The sequence below is a fragment of the Lytechinus variegatus genome, chromosome 3 (genome assembly GCF_018143015.1).
Source record: "Lytechinus variegatus isolate NC3 chromosome 3, Lvar_3.0, whole genome shotgun sequence".
NCBI classification, from domain to species: domain Eukaryota; kingdom Metazoa; phylum Echinodermata; class Echinoidea; order Temnopleuroida; family Toxopneustidae; genus Lytechinus; species Lytechinus variegatus.
Window position 1 is genome coordinate 64,465,471 of NC_054742.1, and position 27,152 is coordinate 64,492,622.

The window sequence follows — 27,152 nt, forward strand, 5'->3', positions numbered from 1 at the left end:
AATGAAACTACATGTACATTGATGAGGGTGAAGTGAGTGACAGATTCATTTCATTTTATTTTTCATTTTTTTTGTCGCAAATTAAATCTCAAGTTGAAGACAGAAAATGAATAATGAAATAATTCAGCTCAGAATCAGATCATGCTCTTGTATTAAAAAGAAATATAGATGTACATGCATGCATGACTTACTCAGAACACTTCAGGAAACACTTCCTCCCCATACATGTATCTCTCTCTCTCTTATTGGAGGAAATAAATCTTTTCCAAATTAGAGGTAAATTCAGTATTAGGTGGTTTCAGACCGCCTCGAAATTCGTCAGTTCCAGGTATTTTCTGATCGGGAAATTTACCCGATCAGAAAATACCAGGTAATATTGGCAATGTGAAAGCAAATTACGTGTAATCTCCCTGAAACCCTGAAACCCCCCCCCCCCTAAATAGAAGGTACTTGTCAAAATTACGAGAACTTTCACTGGGATTTTTCCAAGATCACATGTATTTTGGCAATGTGAAAGCAATTTACGGGAACTTTTAACCCAGCTTGTACTTGAGTGTGGGCGCCGTGGGTGGCTGCTGAGCTAGTGATTTTGAATCTCGCGCCTTGCCTGCTTATCAGACCATACTGCGCATGCTTCTAACTTCAGGAATTTATCCCGAAGAGTATGTTTCGGGGCGGTGTGAATGCAGGAATAATGAATGGTTATTTTTTAGCCTAAAAAAGTTATTGTAATTTAACAGGGATTCTTATGATCGAGGCGATTTGAAACCACCTATTGATAGCATTAGCACTATTATCATCATGTTGAATTTTCTAACTAATACCCATTTCATAAACCCAATTATGCGGACAATATCTGCATAATTTGGTCGTAAAACTGGAGCAGGACCAGAGTTATCTGCATTATTTTGATGCTGTAATTATCCGCATAATAGCGGCATCGGGACCAGATTTTGAATTTAAATGTATGAACGCATTTCCAAATTAATGAGGATAATTGCCATGGTGTGGTCACAAGGTCATCCTTTTCCAACACAACCCCATCGGAGGGGGTGTGTGCAGTTGCCATGACAATTATCCGCCTTTATCAGGTCGGGCGCTCGTAAAAATAGTGTGGATTATTTTCGGTTTGTGAATGCAATTTTTATTGAATTATCCGCATTACTCTTAGGCGAATAATTGGAGTATGGGTTTGTGAAAGGGGAATAAGTGACCAGTGCCACAACACTGACATTCTAAACTACAACAATTAATCTGTTCAATAATTTGCCAGCACTCGTCTCAGACCCCTAAATCAATAAGTCTTACAATTAGGTATTGAGGATGGACATGCTACTTGCAGGAAAAAAGTACAATTGATTGCTAGTTGCAACTAACGTACAAAAGGAATGGAGAAATATCTTTTTAAGATCTGATTTCACCTCTATACAAGATCGAATCAAAACTCTCATTAAAATGATAAATTCTCTGATAATACCGGCTCTTATCAAGAGGAAATGTCACGTTTCCTCCTCTTCAATTAGACCAAGCTCACATCTTTGTTTTCCTTAAATTTTTTCACCAATCTCACACTTCAAACTAACTAAAGCATCTTAAGTCAAATTTGATGATTGAGGATATAAATGCACTTAATACAGGAAACAGAGTACTTAAGGAAGTAGGCTTACAAGTCTGGATTCAGGTCACTTTACTATGTAATTTGAGAAGAATTGTACTGAGAAAAACCAAACTAATAACTTCAGGAAACACATGTCTACATAGACATCTCGGCATTTACAATATTTAACTGCACTTCCCTGATCTGAGATAAGGAAATATTTTGTTTCATATATTCTGCCAAAGCAACATACTGTAGATAAAGTGTACATTCAGTGCAAGTCTGTATGATAAAGGGAATACTTGCCATCACTTTATATGATCCAAGCATCGAGACAACAGCTTATGCATAATGTGCCGATGAGGATTTACAGTGAAGATTAAAAATATTCTGCACCCTCAAACACTGTATGCATTATTTGCATGGTGCACTTCTATGGAGACAGAGACCCTAATCTTTGACCGTGAATGACATCATCCAGTAAGAACATGCAGTGAGATTCTGATCATAAACACAACCATCCGTTGAGTGAACCATCTACTACTATATCCCAACAGTAAGTAAGTACATAATTATAATAATAATAGTATTGATATGAAACATTTATATGGGGCTTAATATGATTGAAAACTCAAAACAATGAAATACACAACTGATTGAAGAAAAAAGAAGAGATTTGAAAAATAGAAATATATAAGATTTTATAGAAAAGAGAGTGAAAGAAGAATTAAAATATATTATAGAAATATGTAAGAAAATCATAAGAAATTAGAGAGAACAAAAAATATACTTAAGAATTAATAAAAAATGAAAATATTAAAACAACATACCTAAATAATTATAGAAAAAAATATATAAAAAAAAAGGAAAGAAAAGTTGTTGAAAAAGATGAAAAAATAGAAATGTTTGATAATTGATTGAGTGCGCATTTTCCCTTCACTGGAATAGGTACGATCACAGTGCATCTCGTGATTACCACTGACGTTTTTGTTCAATTCAATTCAATTCTTTATTCCATTTCCATTCAAAACATAATACAAAGTAATGTAATTAGGAATCAAGTACAATTTAACAGACGAGCATTCTTACTTCGTAAAACTAAAAAAGTATAATATTGAGCATAAATGGAAATGAGGGGGTCCACTAAAAAGCAAAGCTTGTAAAGTGTGGATCCCCCTTGGCAATGTTCAAATCTAAACAGCCCTCGCATGTGTACCTCATGTTTTGATAAGGGATTTCATGCCGTGTTCATTCCAGACGATTGTCTAGTGTGACACTAGAGAGAGACAGATCTAAACGCGCCTTAACGCGGGGGATTATTTCTAGAATATTTCATTGAAAACAAATATTTGCAGTTTACTTCTTGTGCTTGTTTTGAATTTGAGCTTTCTTCCTTTCTATCTTTCTTACTTTCTTTCTTTTAATTCTTTCTCTCTTCATCCAAGTTCCTTTTTCATTTGTTCATGGTTTCTTTCTATCTATCTTTATTTTCAACCCAACTTTTTTCCTCCATTTCTTTCTGTGTCCATTTATTTTATTTTTTCTGTTTTCCTTCATTCTTTTTTCTTTCTTTCCTTTGAATTTCTTACTTTCCTTTTCCCAGTATTTCCTTCATTCCTTAAAGTTTCTTTGCTCCTTTCTTCCTCTACATTATCTAATCATTCTTTCTTTTCTTTCCATCCTTCAGTCTTTACCTTATTTTCTTTCTCTCTACCTCTCTTTCTTCCTTCCTTTCATCTTTCCTTCATTGTTATATTTCCAGTTTTTCCCTTTTCTTTCTTTCTTTCTTTCTTTCTTTCTCTCTCTGCCCTCCTTCCTTCCTTCCATCTTTCTTTCATTGTTATATTTCCAGTTTTCCCCTTTTCTTTCTTTCTTTCTTTCTTCCTTTCTTTCTTTCTTTCTTTATAGTTTTCTTTCTTTCTATTTTTCTTTTTCCTTACTTCTTTCCTTCATTGTTATATTTCCAGTTTTCCCCTTTTCTTTCTTTCTTTCTTTCAAAATTTGATGCATCGATGTTCGATCGAATTAAAGCTTTCCAACACCGGTTTTCAAAACAATCGATACGACTCAGGCTTAGCGACAGCCAAAGTAAGTCACTGTTTTTTCCCCATTTTGGTGCATTTCAGGCTAAAACAGAATAATAATCTTTATTTTGGCACAGTTCTTTTTACATGTATGTTTATGAAATAAAGAAAAAAATCGATGAGCCCCATCGGGGGGGGGGGGGGTATTTTGCATTGTTAACCCAACTAATGGTGGCTGCACGATAGCGAGCTGTCTGTGTACAAGAAAAAAAAGTGTTAAAAATTCCTTGAAACAGACAGCTGCCAGCTGTCTACTTCCAAAGTGCACCTTGTCTTGTCTTTCTGTTAATGCCCACAATCATTGTATTGATCATAGCTTGGTCACATTTGCTCTACGGCGGCCGTACCAGCTACATATAGGTGGTTTGAATAAAAATGAATAAAACAACTGTTATCGACTCGCCGTACGGCCGATGTAGATCAAATGTGACCAGGGTATTATTAATTATGGCATACGAACATCAATATTGACTTGACCTAAATTTTGCTGGGACCGGCAGGTGCAATACATCGGGTGAACATCCTACTCTTTGAAGAACAGTGTATTGGTTTTAATGTCCATAGGTTGTGACTCTCCTGTACACGGGACCAACATTTGCGTCCTTTCCGATGGACAGTGTTTTCCAACTGCATTCACACCTGCACTGAATACAGTGAGTGGTGAGCACGCTAACACACAAGCTATAGCATCGGATTTTTTGTTTGATGTGTTACGGCCCCGTTTCGGCATCCTCGAGTTGAGATCTAACTTGCGATCTTATCCGAAATGTGCAATATTATGTGAAATATTAATTAATACATGAATACTGTTAAATCGGTACTCACGGTTCTCTTCTTGAATTTTCTGCCAATTTCCCACGCTGCTGGCTACAATTCCGCGTTAAATTTTGTCGCCATAGAGAGCTGTTCATGCAACTTTATTTATAAATGGAGCGCCCTTTACGAGAGTTGTTAATGCCGCGGAGAAATCGTTAGACATTTTGGCCTGTGTTCATAGGCGTAGCTGTTCTATTTTTTTATAAAATTATGTGTGAGATCGAAATCTCAGCGAGTAAACACTCTTCCATATGGAAGAGTGTATACTCGCTGTGATATGATCCCGATAGGGAGGCGCAACACCCCCACCCACATGGGCGCAAACCCCAGGGCCGGTGGACATGTCCCCTCACCCAAAATAGTAGGGGGCACATTATGAAATGTCCCCCTACTATTTTTGGTCATTTCGTTCAAAATCGAAATGTATTTTGGAAGAGACGATCTTACTTTTGGCATGCCCCCTTTTTTTTGCTTGTTTGCTTGTCAAATTTCTTTTGGTCAAGATGACCTTCTTTAGAGGGTGATAAACCTTCTTTTTTTTGTTTGTTTTTTGCTTGTCAAATTTTCCAGCCCCTGGTCCCCCTACCTTTGGGGAGAGATTTCCGCCCTTGCAAGTAGACATACTCTTGATATTGTTTGCGAATCTGCACGGGCGTCGATCGAGGGCTGGGGATGAGGAAAAGCGGTGAGACGAGAAAAAAAATAGAACTTAGAAGGGAAAAGGCGACAGAAAAAAAGTGAACGAAAGAAAAATTAATGGAAAATAAAAGGGAAGAGAAAATAGGGAGAAATGTGATGGGTAAAATAAATTATGGGAAAAGAGGACAGAAAAAAGTGAACGAAAGAAAAATTAATGGAAAATAAAAGGGAGGAGAAAATAGGGAGAAATGTGATGGGTAAACAAAATTATGGGGAAAAATTCTGGACGCACTATTCATGTTTTATCATGAAAAGGATAAGTTATTTATCCGCGAGCAGACACTTTTTGATATTGTGATCTGAAACTGGATAATGAATTAAATAGAGAACAATCTGCGTATCTGAATTAACGTGTGTTTTAGATTTCGACCTAGAATTTGGGTATTCTAAGTAACTTTCTTATCATGAAAATCAATAAAGAGAGCGCAAAGCGCGAGCTAAAAATATATGATAACAAAGGGTGAATTTAAGCTCTGTAATGTAAACACTTTGTGGGAAAATTGTGAATTGTGATGGATCACAGTTAAAAAGAGCTGATGTATTTTATTTTTATTACTTTGAGTTTTTACATAGGACCGGAACATGCTATGAGGGCATTATGTCATCATATGAAAATGATGACCATCTTCCTATTTCTCTCGCATGGGAGCGCGAAATGTGTTAATATTATGGCCTGAAAACTGGACATTTAAAGCACTTTGTAATTATGCATAAGAGGCATTATATATCTATCAATGCGAGCAGAAATCGCAAGTCGAATTTTTTGATAAACTGTCATCAAATTAGTTTGATTTAGAATTAATATTGGGATATACATAACCGACTAATCCAAATGCTATAGCGTGCGGCGCTAGCTGATACGTTTTAACAATCTGACCTGAATAGGGAACTTTTTGAGAACTTTATGGAATACAGGAAAATAATACGTACCTGAAAATTCAAATTTTGCGAGCGCGCAGCGCAAGCAGAAAATGATAATGTTCAGACGATAACACAGACATTTTTACAGAGCACTTTTTAAAAATCAATTTGTAAATGAAACAAAATAATGAAAGTTCAATTTCCCAGCTGAAATATGTTTTGTATAATGACTTCAAAGTTTGATTTTTCAAGCTCCATATTGAGCAAGATATGCAAATACCCTAAAAGACAATAAGGACGCGAAGCGCGAGCGAAAATTTTTTATCCTAACAAATAGATTTATAAAAAATTATTTTCAGAGTCTTCCCCTAATGTTATTTCATTTAATCATGTTCCTCCTCTTATGTTTGCCTTTCTTCTTTTTTCCTCTCTTTTCCCTTCCTTTTCTTTTTTCCTTTCTTTTTTTTTTTTTTTGCTCCGCCAATAGGGGGGCCCGGGCCCCTCGGCCCCCTGGATCCGCCTAGGTTAGCGGTTGTAGGTATAAATCGCGCTCTAACGCTCTAAAACTGTGTTCTTTATCAAAAAGCTGTCTTTCATATTCATTTTGTTCGCAAAAGAATATAAAGTTAATTTCAATCATTGTATATAGTTATCCTGTTTATGATAAAAAATACTTAGAAATTGGGTTAGGTTAGGGTTATCAAATTATCAGGGCAGAAAATATTTATTTTTTTCTCATTTTGCGCGTCGAGCTGGCACTATTTGATCTGTGAGATTATGTTTTTGATGACATTCATTGTATTCACAGCAATAATATTAAACATTGCGCACACGCCGTGCGCCGCATGAATGATGTAGATCAGGTGAATAACTTACCGCTACACACGAGCAGTTGCTCTATATATTCTATGTAATATAATATATAGAGCAACTGCCCATTTTTAATGGTCCATAATATACCCACTTTCTTCTTTTTTGGAACGAGTATGAATTTATCTACTGATATACTGAATGTACAATAAAAGTCATTATCATGTATTTCTTGGCATTTCATTTACTTTTTTTACCATAATTATATCACACAGCTGCTCGCATAGGCCTACGCCGTCACAAATAACAAAACAAAATCTCACTTTTTTTCTTTTTTGGTGGGGGATGGATTTTCCATACGCATACGTACAATTTTTCAAATTATTTTTTTCTGCTATTTTCATAATAAACTTTAAATGATTTCGCCTTTGCACTATTATTTTTTTAAAGACAAAATTACATCATCATCATATCATCGTCACCAACTTCATTCTCATCTTTATCACCACTACCACCATCATTATTATCATCATCATCATCACCGCCACCATCACCACCACTATCATCTTCACCAAGATAATTTTCATCATCATTATCATCATTGCCATCATCGTCTTTTTTTCTTATTTTTTCTCCTTCCTGCTTTTTTTCCTTCCTATTTTCCTCTTTTTAGAGGGCACACCACCACGCCCCCTTACTGGATATCCGCCTCTAACGTTTGTTGTTGTATATAAGTTGGCGGATGCCTCATGAAATGAAATAATATAAAATAAGGAAAGGGAAACTAATTAGAAAAAGGACTGAGGAGAAGAAAAAAGAAAGCCAAACAAACAAGAAAAAAAATATCAAAATTTTGTTGTAAAGTCTTCTACGTCAGTTTAATAATTATGTTTTCAATGAAATGAGAACATAAAAAAATGAAACAAGTAAGATGGGCTATACATCGTAGCAAAGAAATAGAGGGAAGCTCCGAGACAATAAAAAGGGTGAGAAAAAGAAAAGACTTTGAAATACTCACAACACGAGCATAATAAAAAAATATGGAATAAGCAAGGACAAGTAGCTGAGGGACACCCCCCCCCCTCTCTCTCTAGTTATTTATGTATCAAACTCGCATACACAAGAATTTCTTACTAATCAAAATATTGCGAGCAAAAAGCACGAGCTGACATTTTTTTAAATATTCAAAACTGATAGAGAGACACATTTTAAACAATTCATGAATCATAATAATTATACAACTAGCTTACCAATCGAATCATTCGATTGCGACAAATGATCTGAGAATTAATGCTTTTAGGAATTCATTAAATTAAAGCAAAGTATCTCAACATTAAATAATTAAGGCGGGCGCAAGGTATCAGCTAATACACCGATAATTTTTTTTGGACATTTGAAGTATTTTCGGTAATCATGAAAAAGATTGATATTTCATGAAAGCTCAAATCCCGAAGAGCGGAATATTTTTATTAATTGACTTTTTAAAAAAATGTTCTAAGCCCCATTTAATATTTGATTATAAGTCGATGCATTAAAAGCTGAAAAAATAAAGTATTTTGTGTTCCTCTATCATAATTGTCTTTCTCTTTAACCCTGGTTCTTTTTTTTCTGGGGGGAAGCATTTTGGTTAAAAAAAGAGAGAAAAAAGATAATTGCTGGCTTGTGGACGCCCGGTGTGGACGGTGGTAGGGACACCCCCCCCCCGTAGTTACGCCAATATGGGACCAAATGATCCTAAATGTCCGAGGCGAAACTTGTGCAATCAAACGTTATTTCTGAATAAATTAAAGCTTGCGCTGTTCAACTTCAATCTCTTTCAGCTAAATTTGCGATGAACGCTGCGTTATGAAATATATAATTATCAACATCTGGCGAAAAGAATAACCGACCGATCACCTGACGAGAACGCGTATACGTGATCTGCATATCAGGTCCGATCGCGAGTCAGAAGTGAAGGACAACTGCCAAGAAAATCAGGAAAAAGTCGTCAAAATGTAAGTTCCCCTTCATTTCTTTCAATTTTTTGTTACTTATTGAAGCATTAATGTATCATTAAAGCAAAATTTCAACAAAAGCCTCAAATTTAGCTAGTACTTTTGTTGAAATTACAATAAATTTAGATCCACATAAATCTCTAACCCAATTTTAGCACTGATGTCGCCTATGAGGTCCATACATGTAATGTTTGGACCTCATTGGTACTAGGAGTGAACACGGGTAAGTATTGCGGTGTCACCTAGAGTGACATGAAATGCCCCAAATTAATCATTTTTCCACCATTTTGAGTCAGATTTTTTTATGAATACCTGTCTATGTATTGCATGTGTAAAGTTCTCGCAGATACGCGGGTGCGCAGACTTGGGAGACCGTGCAGACATGGGAGAACTGACCATAGACCACTCATTCAATGAACAAGGTTATAGACCTCTACTGATAATTTGAATTTTCTTGTTCTTTGAATGAGCGTTATTATGTCTGATTGATAGCATAATTAGATCTGATATCCATTATCTGGGCATGAAGAGTGCATGTACATGCATTATTGCCTCCGTATGAACTGATTAGTTTGCGCATTTTGTTAGCATTTTTAGTTGATCTCCTCATGCACACTCCTAGTACCAATGAGGTCCAAACATTAACATGTATGGACCTCATAGGCGACATTACCCAAAATTATGGGTTAGACAATTCAGTTCTGATTTCAAACCCAAGACTTTGGTAAATGTACGCCTTAATACAAATTGGAGTTATGCGATATGACTTTCATTTGGTGGGAAGCCTTTAAATACTTCCAAAAATGAGTTGAAATTAAAATGAATTACAATAAACTTACATTTCAGGCCCTTTTTGTTGATTTTCGGTGAGCGTTCCACACAGCTGCGACGAGTGATCAACTCCGAAGTGATACGCGAACTGGTCAGCTGATCGGTCAGGTGATCGGTAGATTATCTTTTTGTCAGACGTTCATAATTTATGTAAAGCGTATCAATCTTCAGTATCTTGATTCCAAAGTATCAGTATTGCAGATAAATGTCATTATTGATTGGAATCAGTGGCGGATCGGGGGGGGTGGGGGTGAGCATTTCTGCCCGATCCCCCTATTGAGATTTGTAGTAAATATTTTGGAATTAAATACGTTGTTCATACTAGTTATGCGACCCCTAATTATGATGATCACAGCATTATTTGTAATGGGGATATTTAATTCGTTCATATTCTTGTCTCTTCTTTCTCTTTTTAGCCTTTTTTTTGCTTGTTAAAACCTTTTTTCCTTTTTTTTTTGGGGGGGGGCTCGCCAAATTTTACGTGGGTCAAAATTACCTTCATTTTTTTAGTGACAATCTTTTTTTCATTTGTCCAGTTCTACGCGAGACAAAATTACCTTCGATCATTATTATAGTTAAAAACTTTTTTTTATTTTTTTATTTATTTATTTTTTTTTTGGGGGGGAGGTTGCCAAATATCACGCGAACGTTTTTCAGCTTTTACTGTTTTATTCGACTTATAATCAAATATTAAATGGGGCTTACCACAGTTTTTTTTAAAGTCAATTCATAAGAATATTCCTCCTCGGGATTTGAGCTTTCTTTCATGAAATATCAATTTTTTTCATGATTACCAAAAATACTTAAAATTTTTTATCGGTGTATGCCTATAAAGCTTTAGCTCATGCGTTGCGCCTGCCATATTTTTATGCTGATCAACTTTATGCTTTTAATGAATTCCTAAAAACAATAAATTCTCAGATCATCAATTTTGTCGCAATCGAATAATTCGATTGCGTCTCTCTATCAGTTTTGAATATTCATACAAAATATCAGCTCGTGCTTTTTGCTCATAATATTTTGATTAGTAAATTCTTCTCTTATATAATCGAGTCGGATAGATAGATAGATAACTAGAGAGAGAGAGTTGGGGGGGTCCCTCAGCTACTTGTCCTCGCTTATTTGTTATTATTTGTTATTATGCTCATGTTGTTTCACATTTTTTTCTTTTTCAACCTTTTTATTGTCTCGGAGCTTCCCTCTATTTCTTTACACTATATAATGTAGTCCTTTTTACCTCATTGTTTCAATCATTGGCGGCGGAAGCCCCAAATTTTAGGAGGGGACAACCTAAAAAATTTTGACAAGCAAAAAAATAAAAGGCTCTCAACCCAAACATTTTAGGGGGGGACGTAGGAAAATAAATTGACAAGCAAAAAAAAAAAAAAAAGGTCAACAACAAATTTAGGGGGGAACGTCCCCGCTTCCGCCGCCTATGGTTTCAATTCTTTTTTTGTTCTCATTTCAATGAAAACATCATTATTAAACTGACGTAGAAGACTTTATTACGAAATTTTGACATTGTTTTGTTTCATTTGTTTGGCTTTCTTTTTGTCTTCTTCTCATCTTCTTTTTCTTCTTACTTTTTCCCTTTCCTTATTTTCTCTTCAGTATTTCATTTTATGAGGTATCCGCCAATTTATACAACACCAAGCATATAGAGGCGGATAATCAGTGAGGGAGCATGACGGTGTGCCGCTCTAAAAAAAAGGAGGAATATTGGAAGAAAAAAAAAGAAGGGATGGGGGAAAAATAAAGAAAAAAAAAAGATGATGATGGCAATGATGATGAAAATTATCTTGGTGTGATGATGATGTTGTGATGGTTGTGGTGATGATATGGTGATGATGATGATGATGATAGTGGTATGATGATGATGACGAGATGATTGTTATTTTGTCTTTGAAAAAATTTAAAGTAGTTGAATTGAATTAAAGTTAAATAAAAAAAATTAGCAAAAAAAATTAAGGTATGCGTTCGAGGAAATATCCACCCCCACCAATCTTTTCCAAGGTAAGATTTTTTTTTTGCCGGGGGGGGCATCCATTCACGACCCCCACGCGACCATGGGGTCTCGAAAAGCACCCTAAACACAATTTCCATATTCTGAAAATGCCCCCCTAACAAGTATTGGCGTGTGAAACCCTACCCTTAACAAGTATTGGAAACAAAACGATACTCTTGGCAAATATTCCCTGAAATGAACCCCTAAACAAGTACAGGAATGTTTTGTTACGGGTCCTTCGGTCGTCGGCTTTACCTTATTTGGTTTAGTACGACCCCACCTTCTACACCTCGCGCAAATCGGACTCTAAACACGAAGTGTTGGAGCAAAAAGGACATCCTTTATAAAACATTTTGATTTTGTTTTATCATCCCCGCAAATTAGACCCTAAACACGACGGTTTTCCTAGCGAATTAATAGATACCCTTTTTTCGTTATTTTTGTGTTTTTGACACCCTTATCACGTTACGTAGGTAACGTGTTCTATCGTGAAAAGGACATCCTTTTTCCTTTTTTTTTGGTCGCGCATGGTATCCACTCGTCAATGTAAGTGGCCCCCCCCCCCCCCCGGGTTTTTTTGTGACGGCGTAGGCCTTTGCAAGCAGCTATTATTATGGTAAAAAAGTAAATGAAATGTCAAGAAATACATGATAATGATTTTTATGGTACATTTAGTACATCAATTCATACTTGTTATCAAAAAGAAAAAAGTGGGTCGTTACGGACCATTAAAAATGGGAAATTTGGGCATTTTATATTTAGGATAGAGCAACTGCTCGTTATAGACGTCACAATAAATCAAGCATTCTAAATTCTATCAACTCCATTTTTTGTCAAATAACACCTTCATCGATATTTTGAAATGATTTTTCTCATATTTCATCATCTTTTTATCAGGGTGAAATTCCCCTTTAATTTACAAAACAGATTCGCAAACAATATCAAGAGTAGTGGGAGGCAAGGGTGGAAATCTAAGGTAGGGGACCAGGGGCTGGAAAACAGGCAAAAAAAAACAAAAACAAACTAACAAAAAAAAAAAAAGGAAGGTTTATCACCCCCAAAAGAAGGTCGTCTCGTCCAAAATACATGTTTTACTTCGATTTAAATGATGTAGGCCTATTTCTTTCCATCATATATAAAAGAACAAAAATAGTAGGGGGACATTTGATAATGTGCCCCTACTATTTTGGGTTAGGGGGAAGTGTCCCCCTGGGATTTGCGCCCATGTGGGTGGGGGGTGTTGCACCTCCTTTCGGAATCATTATGGAACAGTGTGAATAGTCGCTGTGATTTCGATCTCATACCTATAAAAAAAATAGAACAGAAGAACGCCTTGACCACAGGCCAAAATGCCTAACAATTTTTCCGCGGCATTAGCGACTCTCGTAAGGGGCGCTCCATTTATAAATAAAGTTGCACGTGTAGCTGTCTATGGCGACAGAATCTATCGCAGAATTGAAGCCAGAAGCGTGGGAATTTTCAAGAAAATTCAAGAAAAGAACCGGTGAGTACCGATTTAACAGTACTAATCTAATTAGTTACATGTATTGAATTATAAGAATATTCAATTTTTCGTGAAACAAAGCTTAGTTCTAAGCTAGGGCGGCCCAAATGCGCGTGAGTGGAGTCCCAGTTTCTTAACACGGGTAAGTATTGCGTTGTCGCCTAGAGTGCTCATGCACTCTCAGACTCAGCTCAGCGCACTCTCACGACACGTTCTCTCAAAACATCGTTATGAATGATGTGGGACTGAACAAACCAATTTGGGGCCATTCAACACACACAGCACCAACTCAACACAAAATCGCCTGAATGACATGTTTTTAATCTGTGTATTCCTCATTTCAACATAATGGTAATTCTACTTACAAAATCCGTCACTCCACAAATTATTTCCTTCTTTTTAATGGTCAATTCATCCTCGGTGTGTAGTTTTTATATTTTCGGGGTAGAACCTGAGGATACGGTATTGATTTTCGGGAACACGGATATGTTGTCAATATATTTGTCCACGATTGTGACGTCATTAGATACTGGAAGCTGCGTTTCTTGGCGACCGAAGATTTCCATTAAACAAACCAGCTTTGCCCGAAAATTTTGATATTGGAAAGCTAAAACCAGAAATCCGGGCAAGAGAAGGTTGAGGATTTTCGTTTTAACCACTCATCGCATAATATTCTTTTGAACTAGATCTATATATTTGTAAAAGTTAGTTCACAACAATAATTTAAGGGATTGATTCAGCTCCATCTGCATGGGGGAAAGATGTAGTCTAAGATGTCGTCCAAAGTGACCTGGGGAAAACGACCCAATTTTTAATTGACCTGAATTACATTTTTTCTCGAAAGAAGATGGTATGCTTAACTGATTGAAATACATATTTTAAGATAAAGATAGATATTATTTTAAAAGATGTCATTAGGCCTATATCTATTTGTGTCCTATTCGTATATTTTTATATTGGTTTATGCAAATTTGCTGTCATATTTGTTCATTGAATTTTGGAAATACAACGTAATTGAAAATGATTTGAATAAACTAGTACAAAAGATGAAGATGACATGATTCATTTTGTGAATGATTTATTTGCATATTAAGCCTCCCCCATTCAAAAAATCTTTCAGCTACATAGATTATACCGTAGATTATATTTTTTCGTTAGCTTTTTGATAACAGAGACACCAGGGTAATAAAACCCAAAGAAAAAAAATGCAATTTCCCCCAACTTGACATAATATTTCTGATGGTTAAAGGGATGCTCCGGGCTGAACATGTTTATATCTTAATAAATAGAGTAAACTTCACAAAGCAAAATGGTGAAAATTTTATCAAAATCTGATAACAAATAGCGAAGTAATTGAATTATAAAGTTTAGCAATAATGTGAAAACAGTTATATGCACGTCGTCATGAATATAGGCTGATGATGTCACACTTTCCTTTTTCTTATGTTATTACATGAAATCATTTTTTTTTCATTTCCATACAATTGCGAATGATACTAGGTTTCCCTTAATGCAATGAAATAAGTTGCAGCAATAAAAAAGAACAAGTGGGGAGACATGACTAGAATTGTTTCGCCGGAATAATGCAAATCTTAAAATGCCATGATTTTGTTATTCCCTGTCCGATTTTGATCAAATGTTCAGTGTTTTGTTTGTCTGATCCCAGAACTTCTAGGTATATAGGGGCGACGCTTTTTGCGGGGCTTGCTCCTTCTCCCCCCCCCCCCCCCCTCTCTCTCTTATGCCAGTCTTCACTTTTGCGTGCATAATTTTTTCATGCTAAGAAATTGGCTAGCCAACATATTTTTTTTTCGACAAAGTAAAAAATATTTTGGATAAAAAAAAAAGGATAAGAAATAGCTACAACTTTACTCTTTAGAATATTATTCGGGGCCTGTAAACACTGAACTTCAAGGTGATTGGGAAATGAAAATGATAAGGATCGAGAGGACGTACTGCATGAACGAAAACAGGGAAGTGAAAGCGATGTGAGATAGAGAGATGGGTGGGGGTGGGAGAGAGAGAGAGAGGAAGAGAGAGAAAGAGAGAGGGGGAGATAGGGGGTACAAGAAAGGGAGACGGATATAAAATGGGAAGCCGTGATTACGAAGGGAACAATCAATGGGGCCCGGGGACCCGTAGGGATGTTTCTGTGGGTGGGACCTATATATCACCTTCAAAAGACCCATGGACCCCGGACAGCAGCCCTCTCGCCACAACACCGAGAGAAGAACTTTCGCCCTTTATGTGATTACGTAATAATTTGCTCACAGTTAAAGTAATATACAACAATAGATGACGGGTGAACCATGAATATATTTAAAGCGTGCACGTAGTATTATATATCCGTGCAATTAAATCGTTGTCAGCTAGCGCGAGATGGGAGAAACCATATCTGCTAAATATTATGACTAAAACATGCATCTTTGATCAGTGATACCTGTAGCATTTTCTGAGGAGACGTTAAATTGAAACATTGTGTCAACAATTAAAGCTAACGCATTTTCATCGGCACACAAATCATTTCCTGTTAATAATTTGCAGTTGAGTATCATTTTCATCGCGGTGTGGGTGTATCATGCATAGGCCTAGGTCTATGATTATTGTGTCACATCCCTGTCAAGGTGAGGTGAGTGATACAATTAGTGTTTGAATACTAAGTGTCTATTGATTAAGGATTTTTGTTTTGTATCAATATTTATTAATCATTCAGTTCAAAATCAAAGTAATGGTACATTGTAAAATATCATAATTCAATATTAACAAAACACTGTTCACAAAAGACAAATAATTATCCATAATACAAATAATCGTACAAAATGTCATGGTATTAACATATTCATATACATAAAGTGGATAATTTCAGTAACAAAAAATAACCATTTATAACCAATATAAATTCACAAAATCATGCAATAATTATGCAGAAAATTGATTGCTCAACATTGATTAAACTGAATGAAATTTACAATAAAAAAAAACAGGATGCCGTTTTCATGGGTGTCGATTCTCTCGGCATGCGAGGTAGCTAAGCGATCAAGCGAGTAATACCATGGTCACATTTGTTCTACGGCGAGTCAAAAACAGCCGTTTTAACATTTTTGTGCCAGCTAAATATAGGTGGTTTGAATAAAAATTAATAAAACGGCTGTTTTCGACTGGCCGTACGGCCGCCGTAGAGCAAATGTGACCATGGTATAACGTGGTGAATAATAATTATTGCATACTGTTGGAAGGGTGAAATCAAGCTGCTTTCCCAAAATCTATATGGTTAATGTTCGTGTCATATATTCACATGCAGGCCCATATTTAGTCCCGAAAGTATTTTAGTCACATTTCGACCATAGTCCCCAAATCACAAACTGTGTGATAGAGATCCATGCAGATTGCGAGTCGCCCCCACACCGGGGGGGGGGGCACTTCCATTCACGAGTGGATACCATGCGCGACCATGGGGTCTCGAAAAGCACCCTAAACAGGTATTTTCCATATACAAGAATTGGCGTGTAAAACCCTACCCTAAACAAGTATTGGAAACAAAACGATACTCTTGACAAGTATTCCCTGAAATGAACCGCTAAACAAGTACAGCCACCCAGGACCAAAATCCAGTTAAAACCAATTAGAGCAAAACCAAATGAAACCAGTAGGCCAACTGGTTTCAATAGGGAAATTTGAACAATTGATTCCAATTGAAAACCAGTTGCCAATTGGTTCCAGTTAAAACCAATTGGGCAACTGGAACCAGCTGGCAATTAAGGTTTCAATTGGTTCCAGTTGTTCCAATTTCCCTATCAAAACCAGAACACAATTATTGGAGGCAACTGGTTTCAATCGGTTCGAGCTGAAACCAATTGGAGGCAACTGGTTTCAACTGGAACCAGTTGAAACCAACTGGTTTCCAACTGGATCCAATTGGACCTTCCAGTTGGAATGAACTTAATTAGTTACAAATTAATTAATATTTGCACTAACTAGTGTTATATGTCTATTAATACCAATGTAATTCCAATGTAAAGGGCATTGATAAAATACAGACTTTCATATGTATATGGAAGATCTTCAAATATATGTATTTTTATTTTGATGTAATTCTATAACAGTTAGTGGTGTACTAATTATCTTTTAATCTGTTCTAATTATAATCTTTAACATTTATGAACATGGTTTTCTCTGCTAAGTATTCTAAACACTTATCTGAAAAAAGTGTGGTACTTCAAATTGAAAAAAATTGAATAGATACATTGTAAATTAGGATGAATCTCATAAAACATTAATAAGTGCACACTGGCAAAAAATATGCAAAATAACTGGTTTCAATTGGATCCAGTTGGGTTACTGGAAAATTTCCAATTGGAAATCATTTCCAGTAACCCAACTGGATCCAGTTAGGATTTCCAGTTACCCAACTGGTTCCAGTTAGGATTTCCAGTTGCCCAACTGGTTCCAGTTAGGATTTCCAGTTACCCAACTCCAGTTAGAAATCATTCCAGTTGGAAGTAATATCCATGCAGTTACCCAACTGGTTCCAGATATGATTTCCCGGGGGGGGGGGCACTTCCATTCACGAGTGGATACCATGCGCGACCATGGGGTCTCGAAAAGCACCCTAAACACGTAATTTCCATATTCTGAAAATGCACCCCTACTGGCGTGTGAAACCCTACCCTTATTAAGTATTAGAAACAAAACGATACTCTTGGCAAATATTACCTGAAATGAACCCCTAAACAAGTACAGGAATGTTTTATTGTTACGGGTCCTTCGGTCGTCGACTTTACCTTATTTGGTTTAGTACGACCCCACGTCCTTATACACCTCGCGCAAATTGGACTCTAAACACGAAGTGTTGGGGCAAAAAGGACATCCTTTATAAAACATTTTAATTTTGTTTTATCATCCCCGCAAATTCGACCCTAAACGCGTAATCTTCCTAGCGAAATAGATACCATTTTTTCATTATTTTTGTGTTTTTGACACCCTTATCACGTTACGTACGTAACGTGCCCTATCGTGAAAAAGACATCCTTTTTACGTGTTTTTTTGGTCGTCCACTCGAAGTGGCCCCCCGGGTATGATTTCCAGTTGCCTACGTGGTTTCAATTGGTTTCAACTGGAAATTGCTTTATTCCAGTTAAAACCAATTGAAACCAGTTGAAACCAATTGAAACCATTTGAAACCAGTTGGAAATCCAACTGGTTTCAATTGGATTTTGGTCCTGGGCATGCTATGTCCACCTATGTTTACCTTTACACATACGACCCCACCTTCCACACCTCGCGCAAATCGCGGACTCTAAACGCTTAGTGTTGGGGCAAAAAGGACATCCTTTATAAAACATTTTAATTTTGTTTTATCATCCCCACAAATTTGACCCTAAGCACGTAACTTTCCTAGCAAAATAGATACCCTTTTTTCATTATTTTTGTCCTGTCTTGAAAAAGACATCTTTTTACGTGTTTTTTGTCGCGCATGGTATCCACTCGTCAATGTAAGTGGTCCCCTGGGCACCACACTTCATTTTTCTTAACATCATAAGGAAAAGGGGAAACCAATGAGGGAATGAATGAAGAAAGAGAAACGGGGGTATGAGAGTTCATGATGATGTAAGAAAGAGGATGAGAGACAAACAGGATTTGTGTCGGGGTACTGCGTGTATGTGTGTGTGTGTGTGTGTGTGTGGGGGGACTTATAACCATCATAATACACTCGCACATCTTTTGTACATTCTAAAAATCGAAGAGCTATAATTTAGCTCATAAAGAGCGTGACTGCACTTCGGAGTGATGATTTGTCTAGTTCAAATTTGAACGAGAAAAATCAGCACTCCGAAGTGCAGTCACTGTACAAGCTAAATTAGCTCTTCGTAGCTATTCGGGTTTTTTTTAGAGTGTAGGAAGTTTTTAATATCATGGCATCATAGCGACGTATCCAGGACCGGGATCCAGGAGTTCTAAAGCGACCACTCCTTTTTGGTATTGGCCTGAAGAAAATCATGGACCCACTTGCCTGTGCAAGATGTGTCAGGGTACTGCGTGTGTGTGTGTGTGTGTGTGTGGGGGGGGGGGGATTCATAACCATCATAATACACTCGCACATCTTTTGTACACTGTAAAAACTGTGGTGTTAAAACTGACACCAATTGATGTTAATAGAGGACCACACCCTGATGTGTTAAAATTACACCCTAAAGATTGAATGTAACACCAAAGAGTGTAAATGTAACAACCAAAGGTGTTGTAATAACACCTATAGGTGTAATACCACCAAACACCGGTGTAAAATAACTGGTGTGGTCCTCTATGTACACCGGTTAACACCACAGTTTTTGCTTTGTATGAAAATAATTTTTGAGTGTAAAGTCCACTCGCGGAATCTATTTTTTTCTTCAATTATCTGGATTTTGGGACGATTAGACACAATATTGTAAAATCCAATAAAAATTGGAAGTATAATACTTCCAAGCAAAAAGCATCATTATACACGTAGGAGGGTAATCGTAACAATGTAATCGTTGAGCGAGCACATAATGTCATGATCTTTGCACTTTTAGGTCGACCTATAATGCAATGCTGCTTAACTTTTTTACCATAAAATTTTTCGCTAAAAAGTTATTGTACTTGAAAGGGGGGGGGGTGATTTTCATGTAGCGTCTAATGGAACCCTTTCGACATAGACATGCTAGAGAGAAATAAACTCCTTATTATTCGGTCATCTTATTCATTTTATTCAACCAATAATGTTGAACAACACCTAAATATATCTTATCTTTATACTAATTATACAGATCAGTGATCCTTATCCCCGCCTGCATGGTGCAACTTTTAGTCTTATTACTGCCCGTATAGAGAAAAATATATCTTTGCGCTATTCCTTTTCCAAATAGTTATGGTATTATCCTATTTGCAAAAAGGAATAGCAGTAGGCCTGTACTTCAGTGTATATAGTGTTCAATAAAGATCGAAGTTAATATCATTACATTATATTACATGCGTTAACCAAAATTATACGACACAAAGAAGATGGCTCTCCCGATTCGCATGGTCCTATGTTAGTATTTAGTTTTCCCTATATACTTCTGTGCTCAAGATGAAAACAAAACGATTCAAATGCCAATGACGAACTTTGTGGTGCTGAATTTTAAGGAAAAGTCCACCCCGACAAAAAGTTTATTTGAATAAAAAGAGAAAAATCCAACAAGCAAAACACTGAAAATTTCATCAAAATCGGATGTAAAATAAGAAATTATGACATTTTAATGTTTTGCTCTATTTCACAAAACAGTTATAAAATGGAAATCCTGATCAGAATGCAGATGAGGGGACTGTCGACTGATGACACTATCCACTCACTATTTATTTTGTATTTCATTATATCCATTATTATTATCATAAGAAATATGAAATATTTCATTTTTCTCCCAATTGTCTTGTGAAGCAAATTTAATCACCGAAAATGTGGGATTACCATTGTTTTTATATTTTGTGGTTCAGTCAAGTTGGTCATTAATGTCATATCTGTAAAACTTAAAATATTGTATAATTCAAACAATAAAAATCGAAAGAAATAGTGAGGGACATCACCGATTCTCTCATTTGCACGTCCTGAGTTGTGCATATAACTGTTTTGAGAAAAATAAGCGAAACTTTAAAATTTCATGACTTTCTTATTTTACATCCGATTTTGATGTAATTTTCTGCATTATAATTATGCTTGCTTGATTTTTCTCAAATTATTAAAATCAACATTTTTCTTGGGTGGACTTGACCTTTAAAAAGGCCGGTGTGATAATATACCGACCGAATGTCTGGAAAAACCTACCGAGTACACATGCAGAGTCAGCGAATCGATCAATCTGCATAAAATCCAGCCTGTTGTTTGTGATTTATAACAGTCTGGAAAAACCCACCAAGCATCCGGAAGGGGGCATAATTATGCTCTCCATTTATGGGGAATTCCCGGACGATTATTAAAGGCACGTGTAGTGTTTACACACCTCTGAAAAGGGTACGTTCATTTCATATTACAGGGGAGTTTTAGTTTATGTAATTACATAAATTATAATTAAGTTTTGAAGGAGGGAACAAGTGAAACTTTGATGTAACTATTATGTACTGTAGGATGAAAGGGCTTGAATGGAACCCATGAATGCATGAGCAGCATGCACATGAGTCAGATCTGATCTGATTTCCTAATACTATAGCCCCCCTGATTAACATACCCGGTTAACATGATTAGTGTGGGGTTAACCGGAGTGTAGCATGGACCTATATAAAAGCCCATGATGAGAGCGAAAAGAGACAGTAATATAATGCTGAGTTTTAAAGTGTTTTTTAAGTGTTGAAGTGATCCATTTTCGGCCAATCTTAATTGTGAAACAGAGGGACACTTTTTGGCAAGTATCATATTTTATTATTCTATTTCACTCTTTAGAATTTAGTGGATTTTTCTGTTCGCGCCAATTTATGAGATAGTGTATGAAAGTTGCGCATTATGTAACTGTTTCGTGAAAAATAAGCGAAACTTTAAAATGTCATAATTTTCTTGTTTTACACCCGATTTTGATGAAATTTTCAGCGTTTTACTTATTTGATTTTTTCTTTATTGATTCAAATCAACATTTTTCTGGGATGGACTTGACCTATAAGATTTTAAACACTATCTCATCCTGTTCAAACAACTATTTTAAGGTTCATAACGGCAGTGTACAAAATTTTTAAACAGCACTTTTGCTGTGTGTGACAAAATATTAATGCGGACATTATTTTGTACGATTGAAGGCCCAACTCTTTCTCTTGAAATATTTATTTTATTATTATCATTTTTTTTTTGGGGGGGAGGGCAAAGACGATGAAGGCGTACATGTCGAAATGTATGGGCATTTCCACCATCAGATTAGGTTTGTGCCTGAAGTAGCTTTGTGTTTCGTGGTAATTAAGTTGAGCAAACCGTTTTTGAAGTGTGGGGGGGGGGGATGAAGTTGTAAAACCCGACCTGTGGTCAGTTCTGGCGCAAATTTCGTTAAAAATGCAGTTTCTCCTTATACCTTCCTATATCGCTTTAAGAGAATTAAAGCAAACTATTATGCAGAGGTCAGTATTGGTAGGGGTGGATTTGGCTTTTGCCAAGGGGGGGGGGGTGGCATACAAATATTTTGATCCACATTTGCTCGATAGGCCGCAAAAATACAATATATCTCAGAGGGCCCCTAAATAAATATTGCAAGCACGAAGCGAGAGCTCATAATCATCTTTGGATATCACGGATATAGGCCTATTTCATGTATTTAAACATGAAAATTACACATTCTGAGCAGTTTGTGTAATCATAAAAAAAGCTGTGTATCTAACTATAGGAATGACGCAAGAGCAAAACGCGAGCTAAAAATCTTAATATACAATAAGCCTACTGACCTTAAAAGGGACTTTTACCCTTAGCTCGATCAACTATATCTTTCAATTCCTTTAAAACTTGTTTTCCTAAGTTATGGAATAACCTCCCTTCAGACATAAAATCCAGTTCCACTCTTTCTAGATTCAAGAGACTTGCCAGAAAATTATTATTAACACGTACTTAAAAAACTTTCAGTTAATTATTTGTTTTTATCTCATTGATAATCCCCCTCCCCCTTTTTTTTCGGCTGTTGCATCGGTGTACTTAGTTTAATTATTATTCGTTGTATATATTTTCAGTGTACATTTTTTTTTTAACTCGGTGGCCCCTTTTTATAAGCTCTGCTTTCTCCGGGGTCACCAAACCATCATGTTATTGTTATATTTAGTATTTGTATGATTATTTATATTTGTATGTATTTATGTAATTGTATGTGATGATGGTTTAATAAAAAATTTAATTGAATATTTCATGAATAGAATACAGTATTTCAAACGAATAATGCGAGGAGCGAGCTGATTTTTTTTTATTTCATTCATTTTTATCTTATCTAATTTTTCCCCACTTCTTTTTTCATTCACTGCAGGTAGCCTAACTTCATTTGCAATATAAGCTGTCCCAATCAACAACAGAGAAAGATGATTGTCAGGTGCCCTGAAATGTATTTAACAATATTTATAATCTTGATGTTATCTTTGAGATCCAGCGCAGATGATGAAATAAGCGTTTCCTTTGACAATGGTGACTTTGTGGTCGTTGAAGCTTTCAAAGAAATCGAACTTAACATGACGATCACATGTTCTACCAAACATGGCGGGAAAATGACATTCATGTCAGCAGATGAATCGGTGTTTACTGTTGAAGAAAACATGAGTACGATTGCTTGCTCACCAGGAGACACGGAAGCAAATGTGACATATTCTCTATGGATTGATGGAGTTGCATTAGGTGTGACCGATTTGCGAACAGTCTTCCAGAATTCCACAGGCGAGTATCTGATCAACGCTTACTTGGTGAAAGTTTTAAGGAAGCCTTTGTTCACCCCGACAGCGTTAGCAACAATCCTTTTGGTATGGATATGTGTGTCTTATGTTACGATGGGGAATAAAATCGAACCAAAATTGATACTGGATCACTTAAAACGTCCCCATGCTGTATTGATCGGTTTATTATGCCAGTTTCTAATCATGCCTCCTCTGTCCTTAGCAATCGCCAAAATGTTCAAGTTGGACGACGCCGCTGCCATAGGGCTCATACTCGATGGAACATGTCCTGGTGGCTGGTTTAGCAATGTCTTCACTCTCCTTCTCGATTGTGATTTCAATCTCAGTCTCACGATGACGTTCTGCTCAACAGTCCTCGCGCTTGGCATGATGCCTTTAAATCTCTTCATCTACACCCGCTTCTTCCTTGACCATAATCAACAGCTTCGGGCACCATACGGTCAGCTTGCCATACAACTAGCCTTTCTCGTTGTACCTGTCGTCATCGGTCTCGGGCTTAGCCAGAAGTTTCCAAAAGTGAAACGAATCTTTGATAAGATGCTGCGGCCGATGTTGGCTGGGTTGGTCGTAGTCGCTCTTGGAGTAGGAATCCCGACGCAGTACTACGTTGTCCTTGTGTCCTGGAGGATATGGGTCGCATCCGCTGTCTTCCCGCTGATCGGAGGTCTTTTAGGCTTTACTATCGCTCGTGCGACGTGCGTACAACTCCAACCCGCCGTCACAATCGCCATAGAGACAGGAGTCCAGAATAGTCTCCTGGCCATCACAGTAGTGACTTTGTATTATGATCAACCCGAGATTGATCTGATTGGACGTGTTCCTGCACTCATTGGACTCCTTGTCGTAATGGAGGGAGGGGTACTAGCCATATTCAAAGCAATACGAGATTTCTACAAGACAAGATCAGAAGTGCCTCATGTAGAGTTAGATGAAGAGACCGGAGATGTCGAGGACAAGGGAAGAACTGTACCAAAACCCCCAGACATAAATGATATTAACCTAAATAATAGAGAAGATCAACAAATGGGACAACTTGCGTGATGCTCAGACTTTATGATGTAAAATGATATTTATTTTTCTTACCACAGATCTTAATCATTCGATCAATTTGAAAGGTCGGTTATTTAATGAAATTTTAGTACGATTAATGACAAGTCCTGACTGAAAAAAAACCCTCAGGGACAAAGAATCGTATTCAGATGAACTCAGGTTTAATACATACTCTGTTCTAACATGTGGTTTAAGTATGGAAACTGTGACACAAATTTCCAACAGTAATGGTTCAATTCATAAGATTACTTGACACTCAAGAACACACGTCGGATGTAATGAACTTGGAAAAGCAGGATTACTCCATGTAGTTCAAAGAGAAACAACTAGTATTGCACCACACGCATAAATTATATTCCGATACATTAGATCATTACATAGCCAATAATTTTACCAGTGTCTCAATTATCCATAAAATTATGTACGATACGAGAAATAGTCATTTTGATTTGTATTACCAAAACGCGAAGGTCATATAGGGAACACTTTCTATTTCAATGGCATCCGATTTTGGAATTCTCTTAATAATCAAGTTAAAGCTGTTCAAATTTTTCCTCACTTTAAGAGTGCACTAAGGAAATACTTAAAAGTGGAATCTACTACAGAACAATATTACCAGTAAAAACACACATTTTGTACAATTGGTTTTCAGTATTGTAGATTATAGGGCATACTAAAATATAAAGTAAATAATTGCCGTTTGCTTCAAGTTTTTGCAAAATATTTGATTGATATGTCGTTTTTACCATGTTCTTGTACTTGTCGTAGTTATTACATTTTGTTGTTACAATAATGTTTATATCCTATAATGGGACCCCATTGAAAATAAGCCACTCGGCTTTCATGGGTTATACCGTCAAGGTATTCTTCTCACTTATTGTATATCATATCATGTGATATTCTTGACAAATAAAATAAATAAATAAATCAAATCCTTAAACCATGATAAAAAAGTAAAACACACAAAATGTATAGTGTAAACAAAGTTTTTAACTTCTCAGCTTCCAATAATGTTAGCCCGTGTTAACCTAGTTTTCAGAATATGGACCAATTAGGGCACTTATAAATTTTCTAACATATCCTAATTACTAGTACTTGGCGATTGTAACGCTTGAATATGGTTGTTACCATGGTAATTCTTGGGTTTTCTGACCAGTTCATTATCTTTGAAGAATGATCGAGTCCTGTGTGTGGTATGTACCCTATTTCGGGGTGATGAGAACAAATATTTTTGTTGCCAAATATATTTGCTGTCCTTCGGCAGTTTCCAAGCATGACGAAATGTAATTTTTGCAAGAGTGCCAAGTAGTACATTATAGTATAGTATAGTTGAAAAGGGCGGTAGAAGTGATAAAATTCACTAATTTCAATTCGATTATGAGGAAACTAAGTTCTCAAAAATGGTTGCTGTTATGGTAATGCCTGAATAAGTATAATATATGAAGAAAATGACCAGAATGTTTGTCCTCTTTTTCGTGATCACCCGAACGGCTTTCCCGATATGTGGTTGCATCAAAATTACGTTTTTGGAAACAGTAGGGGAAGAAAAAAAATAATGATTGTCATCATTATTATAATCTTATAAACCGCTTCGGGCCTTATAGGGAGAATGCAGCTTAATTGATAATAAAAATATAAATAATAATGAATAATTTTTAATGTAATTTCTTTTTATATATTTATCATTAAGGGGGCTGGGATGTGTGCTTTGCAATGGATCAACGTTGATGAAAGAAATAAAGACTAAAGAACTGATAATTTTGGTGTGAATAATAGATCTGTTTGTGTGTAAGGGTAAACATTGTGTTGTTTTTTTCTTCAAGTCATCGCTAGGAAGCATACAATAAATTAAATCTCATTGTTCTTGCAGTTTCAAGCATATCTTGTATATCTTTATACAAAGATTTCCATTTTGACAACAGCAAAACTGCAGTAATCATCCGGGGAGGGGGCAATGACCATTATCAACTTCATGAGCAAGAGGCGTATCGAGGGAACAAAAAAGTAGACGAAAGAGGGGGAAACAGGGAAGAAAGAGAAGGGGAGAATAATAAGAAGAGGAAGAGAAGGAAAAAATTAATAGAATCAAGGGACACATACAGGGGCCCATTCTCCCACCCTGTTGGATCAGCAAGCCAAAAGAAAACAATAGCGGGGAAGAAGATCTAAGAAAAAATACTTAAATATATTTTCTGTTTCAAAACGAGTGGAAGTTATTCATGGGTATTTTTTTTTAATGAAGAAATGTTCACTCTGTAGTAGGTAAATAAATTGAAATAGGCCACTTTCAATCCAGTATGTTACTTTGAACTGCCATCTGTGAAACAATAACTCAAATGAGACAATAATTAGAGCTTGTACAATATATTTAATACATTTAAAGGCAAGATAATTAATGTTCCAAAATAAAAGTGTTTTTTCTTGAAATTATACTGCAAGTCTGAATTATAAACATCTCATCAATGTTCTGAAACACGATTATTACAACGAAGGTTTACATCAT

General features: G+C 36.3%; 2 protein-coding genes across 5 annotated transcripts in view; one reads left to right on the top strand and one right to left on the bottom strand.

The window, feature by feature from the left end:
* The window catches only part of LOC121411655 (serine/threonine-protein kinase DCLK1-like), a 32,889-nt gene extending 19,176 nt beyond the window's left edge, over positions 1-13,713 (bottom strand). The window contains exon 1 of the mRNA XM_041604475.1: positions 13,567-13,713. The gene's annotated coding sequence lies outside the window, so the exon portion shown is untranslated. The remainder of the gene's footprint in view (positions 1-13,566) is intronic.
* LOC121411656 (ileal sodium/bile acid cotransporter-like) lies at positions 1,538-26,407 on the top strand. 4 transcript variants are annotated; one of them, XM_041604481.1, is made up of 2 exons: positions 1,538-2,157; positions 23,182-26,407. In XM_041604481.1, exon 2 carries the CDS (start codon positions 23,234-23,236, stop codon positions 24,638-24,640), a length of 1,407 nt encoding a protein of 468 aa, XP_041460415.1. In that variant the 5' UTR covers positions 1,538-2,157; positions 23,182-23,233; the 3' UTR covers positions 24,641-26,407. The 4 variants fall into 4 exon arrangements, with proteins under 4 accessions (XP_041460415.1, XP_041460414.1, XP_041460413.1 ...); XM_041604480.1 differs by having other exon boundaries at positions 1,538-2,153; XM_041604479.1 differs by lacking the exon at positions 1,538-2,157 and adding an exon at positions 15,471-15,825.
* The last annotated feature ends 745 nt before the right edge of the window (positions 26,408-27,152 follow it).

Coding starts and splice junctions, on each gene's coding strand:
- LOC121411656 (XM_041604481.1), top strand. CDS start 23,234: ATGATTGTCAGGTGCCCTGAAATGTATTTAACAATATTTATAATCTTG.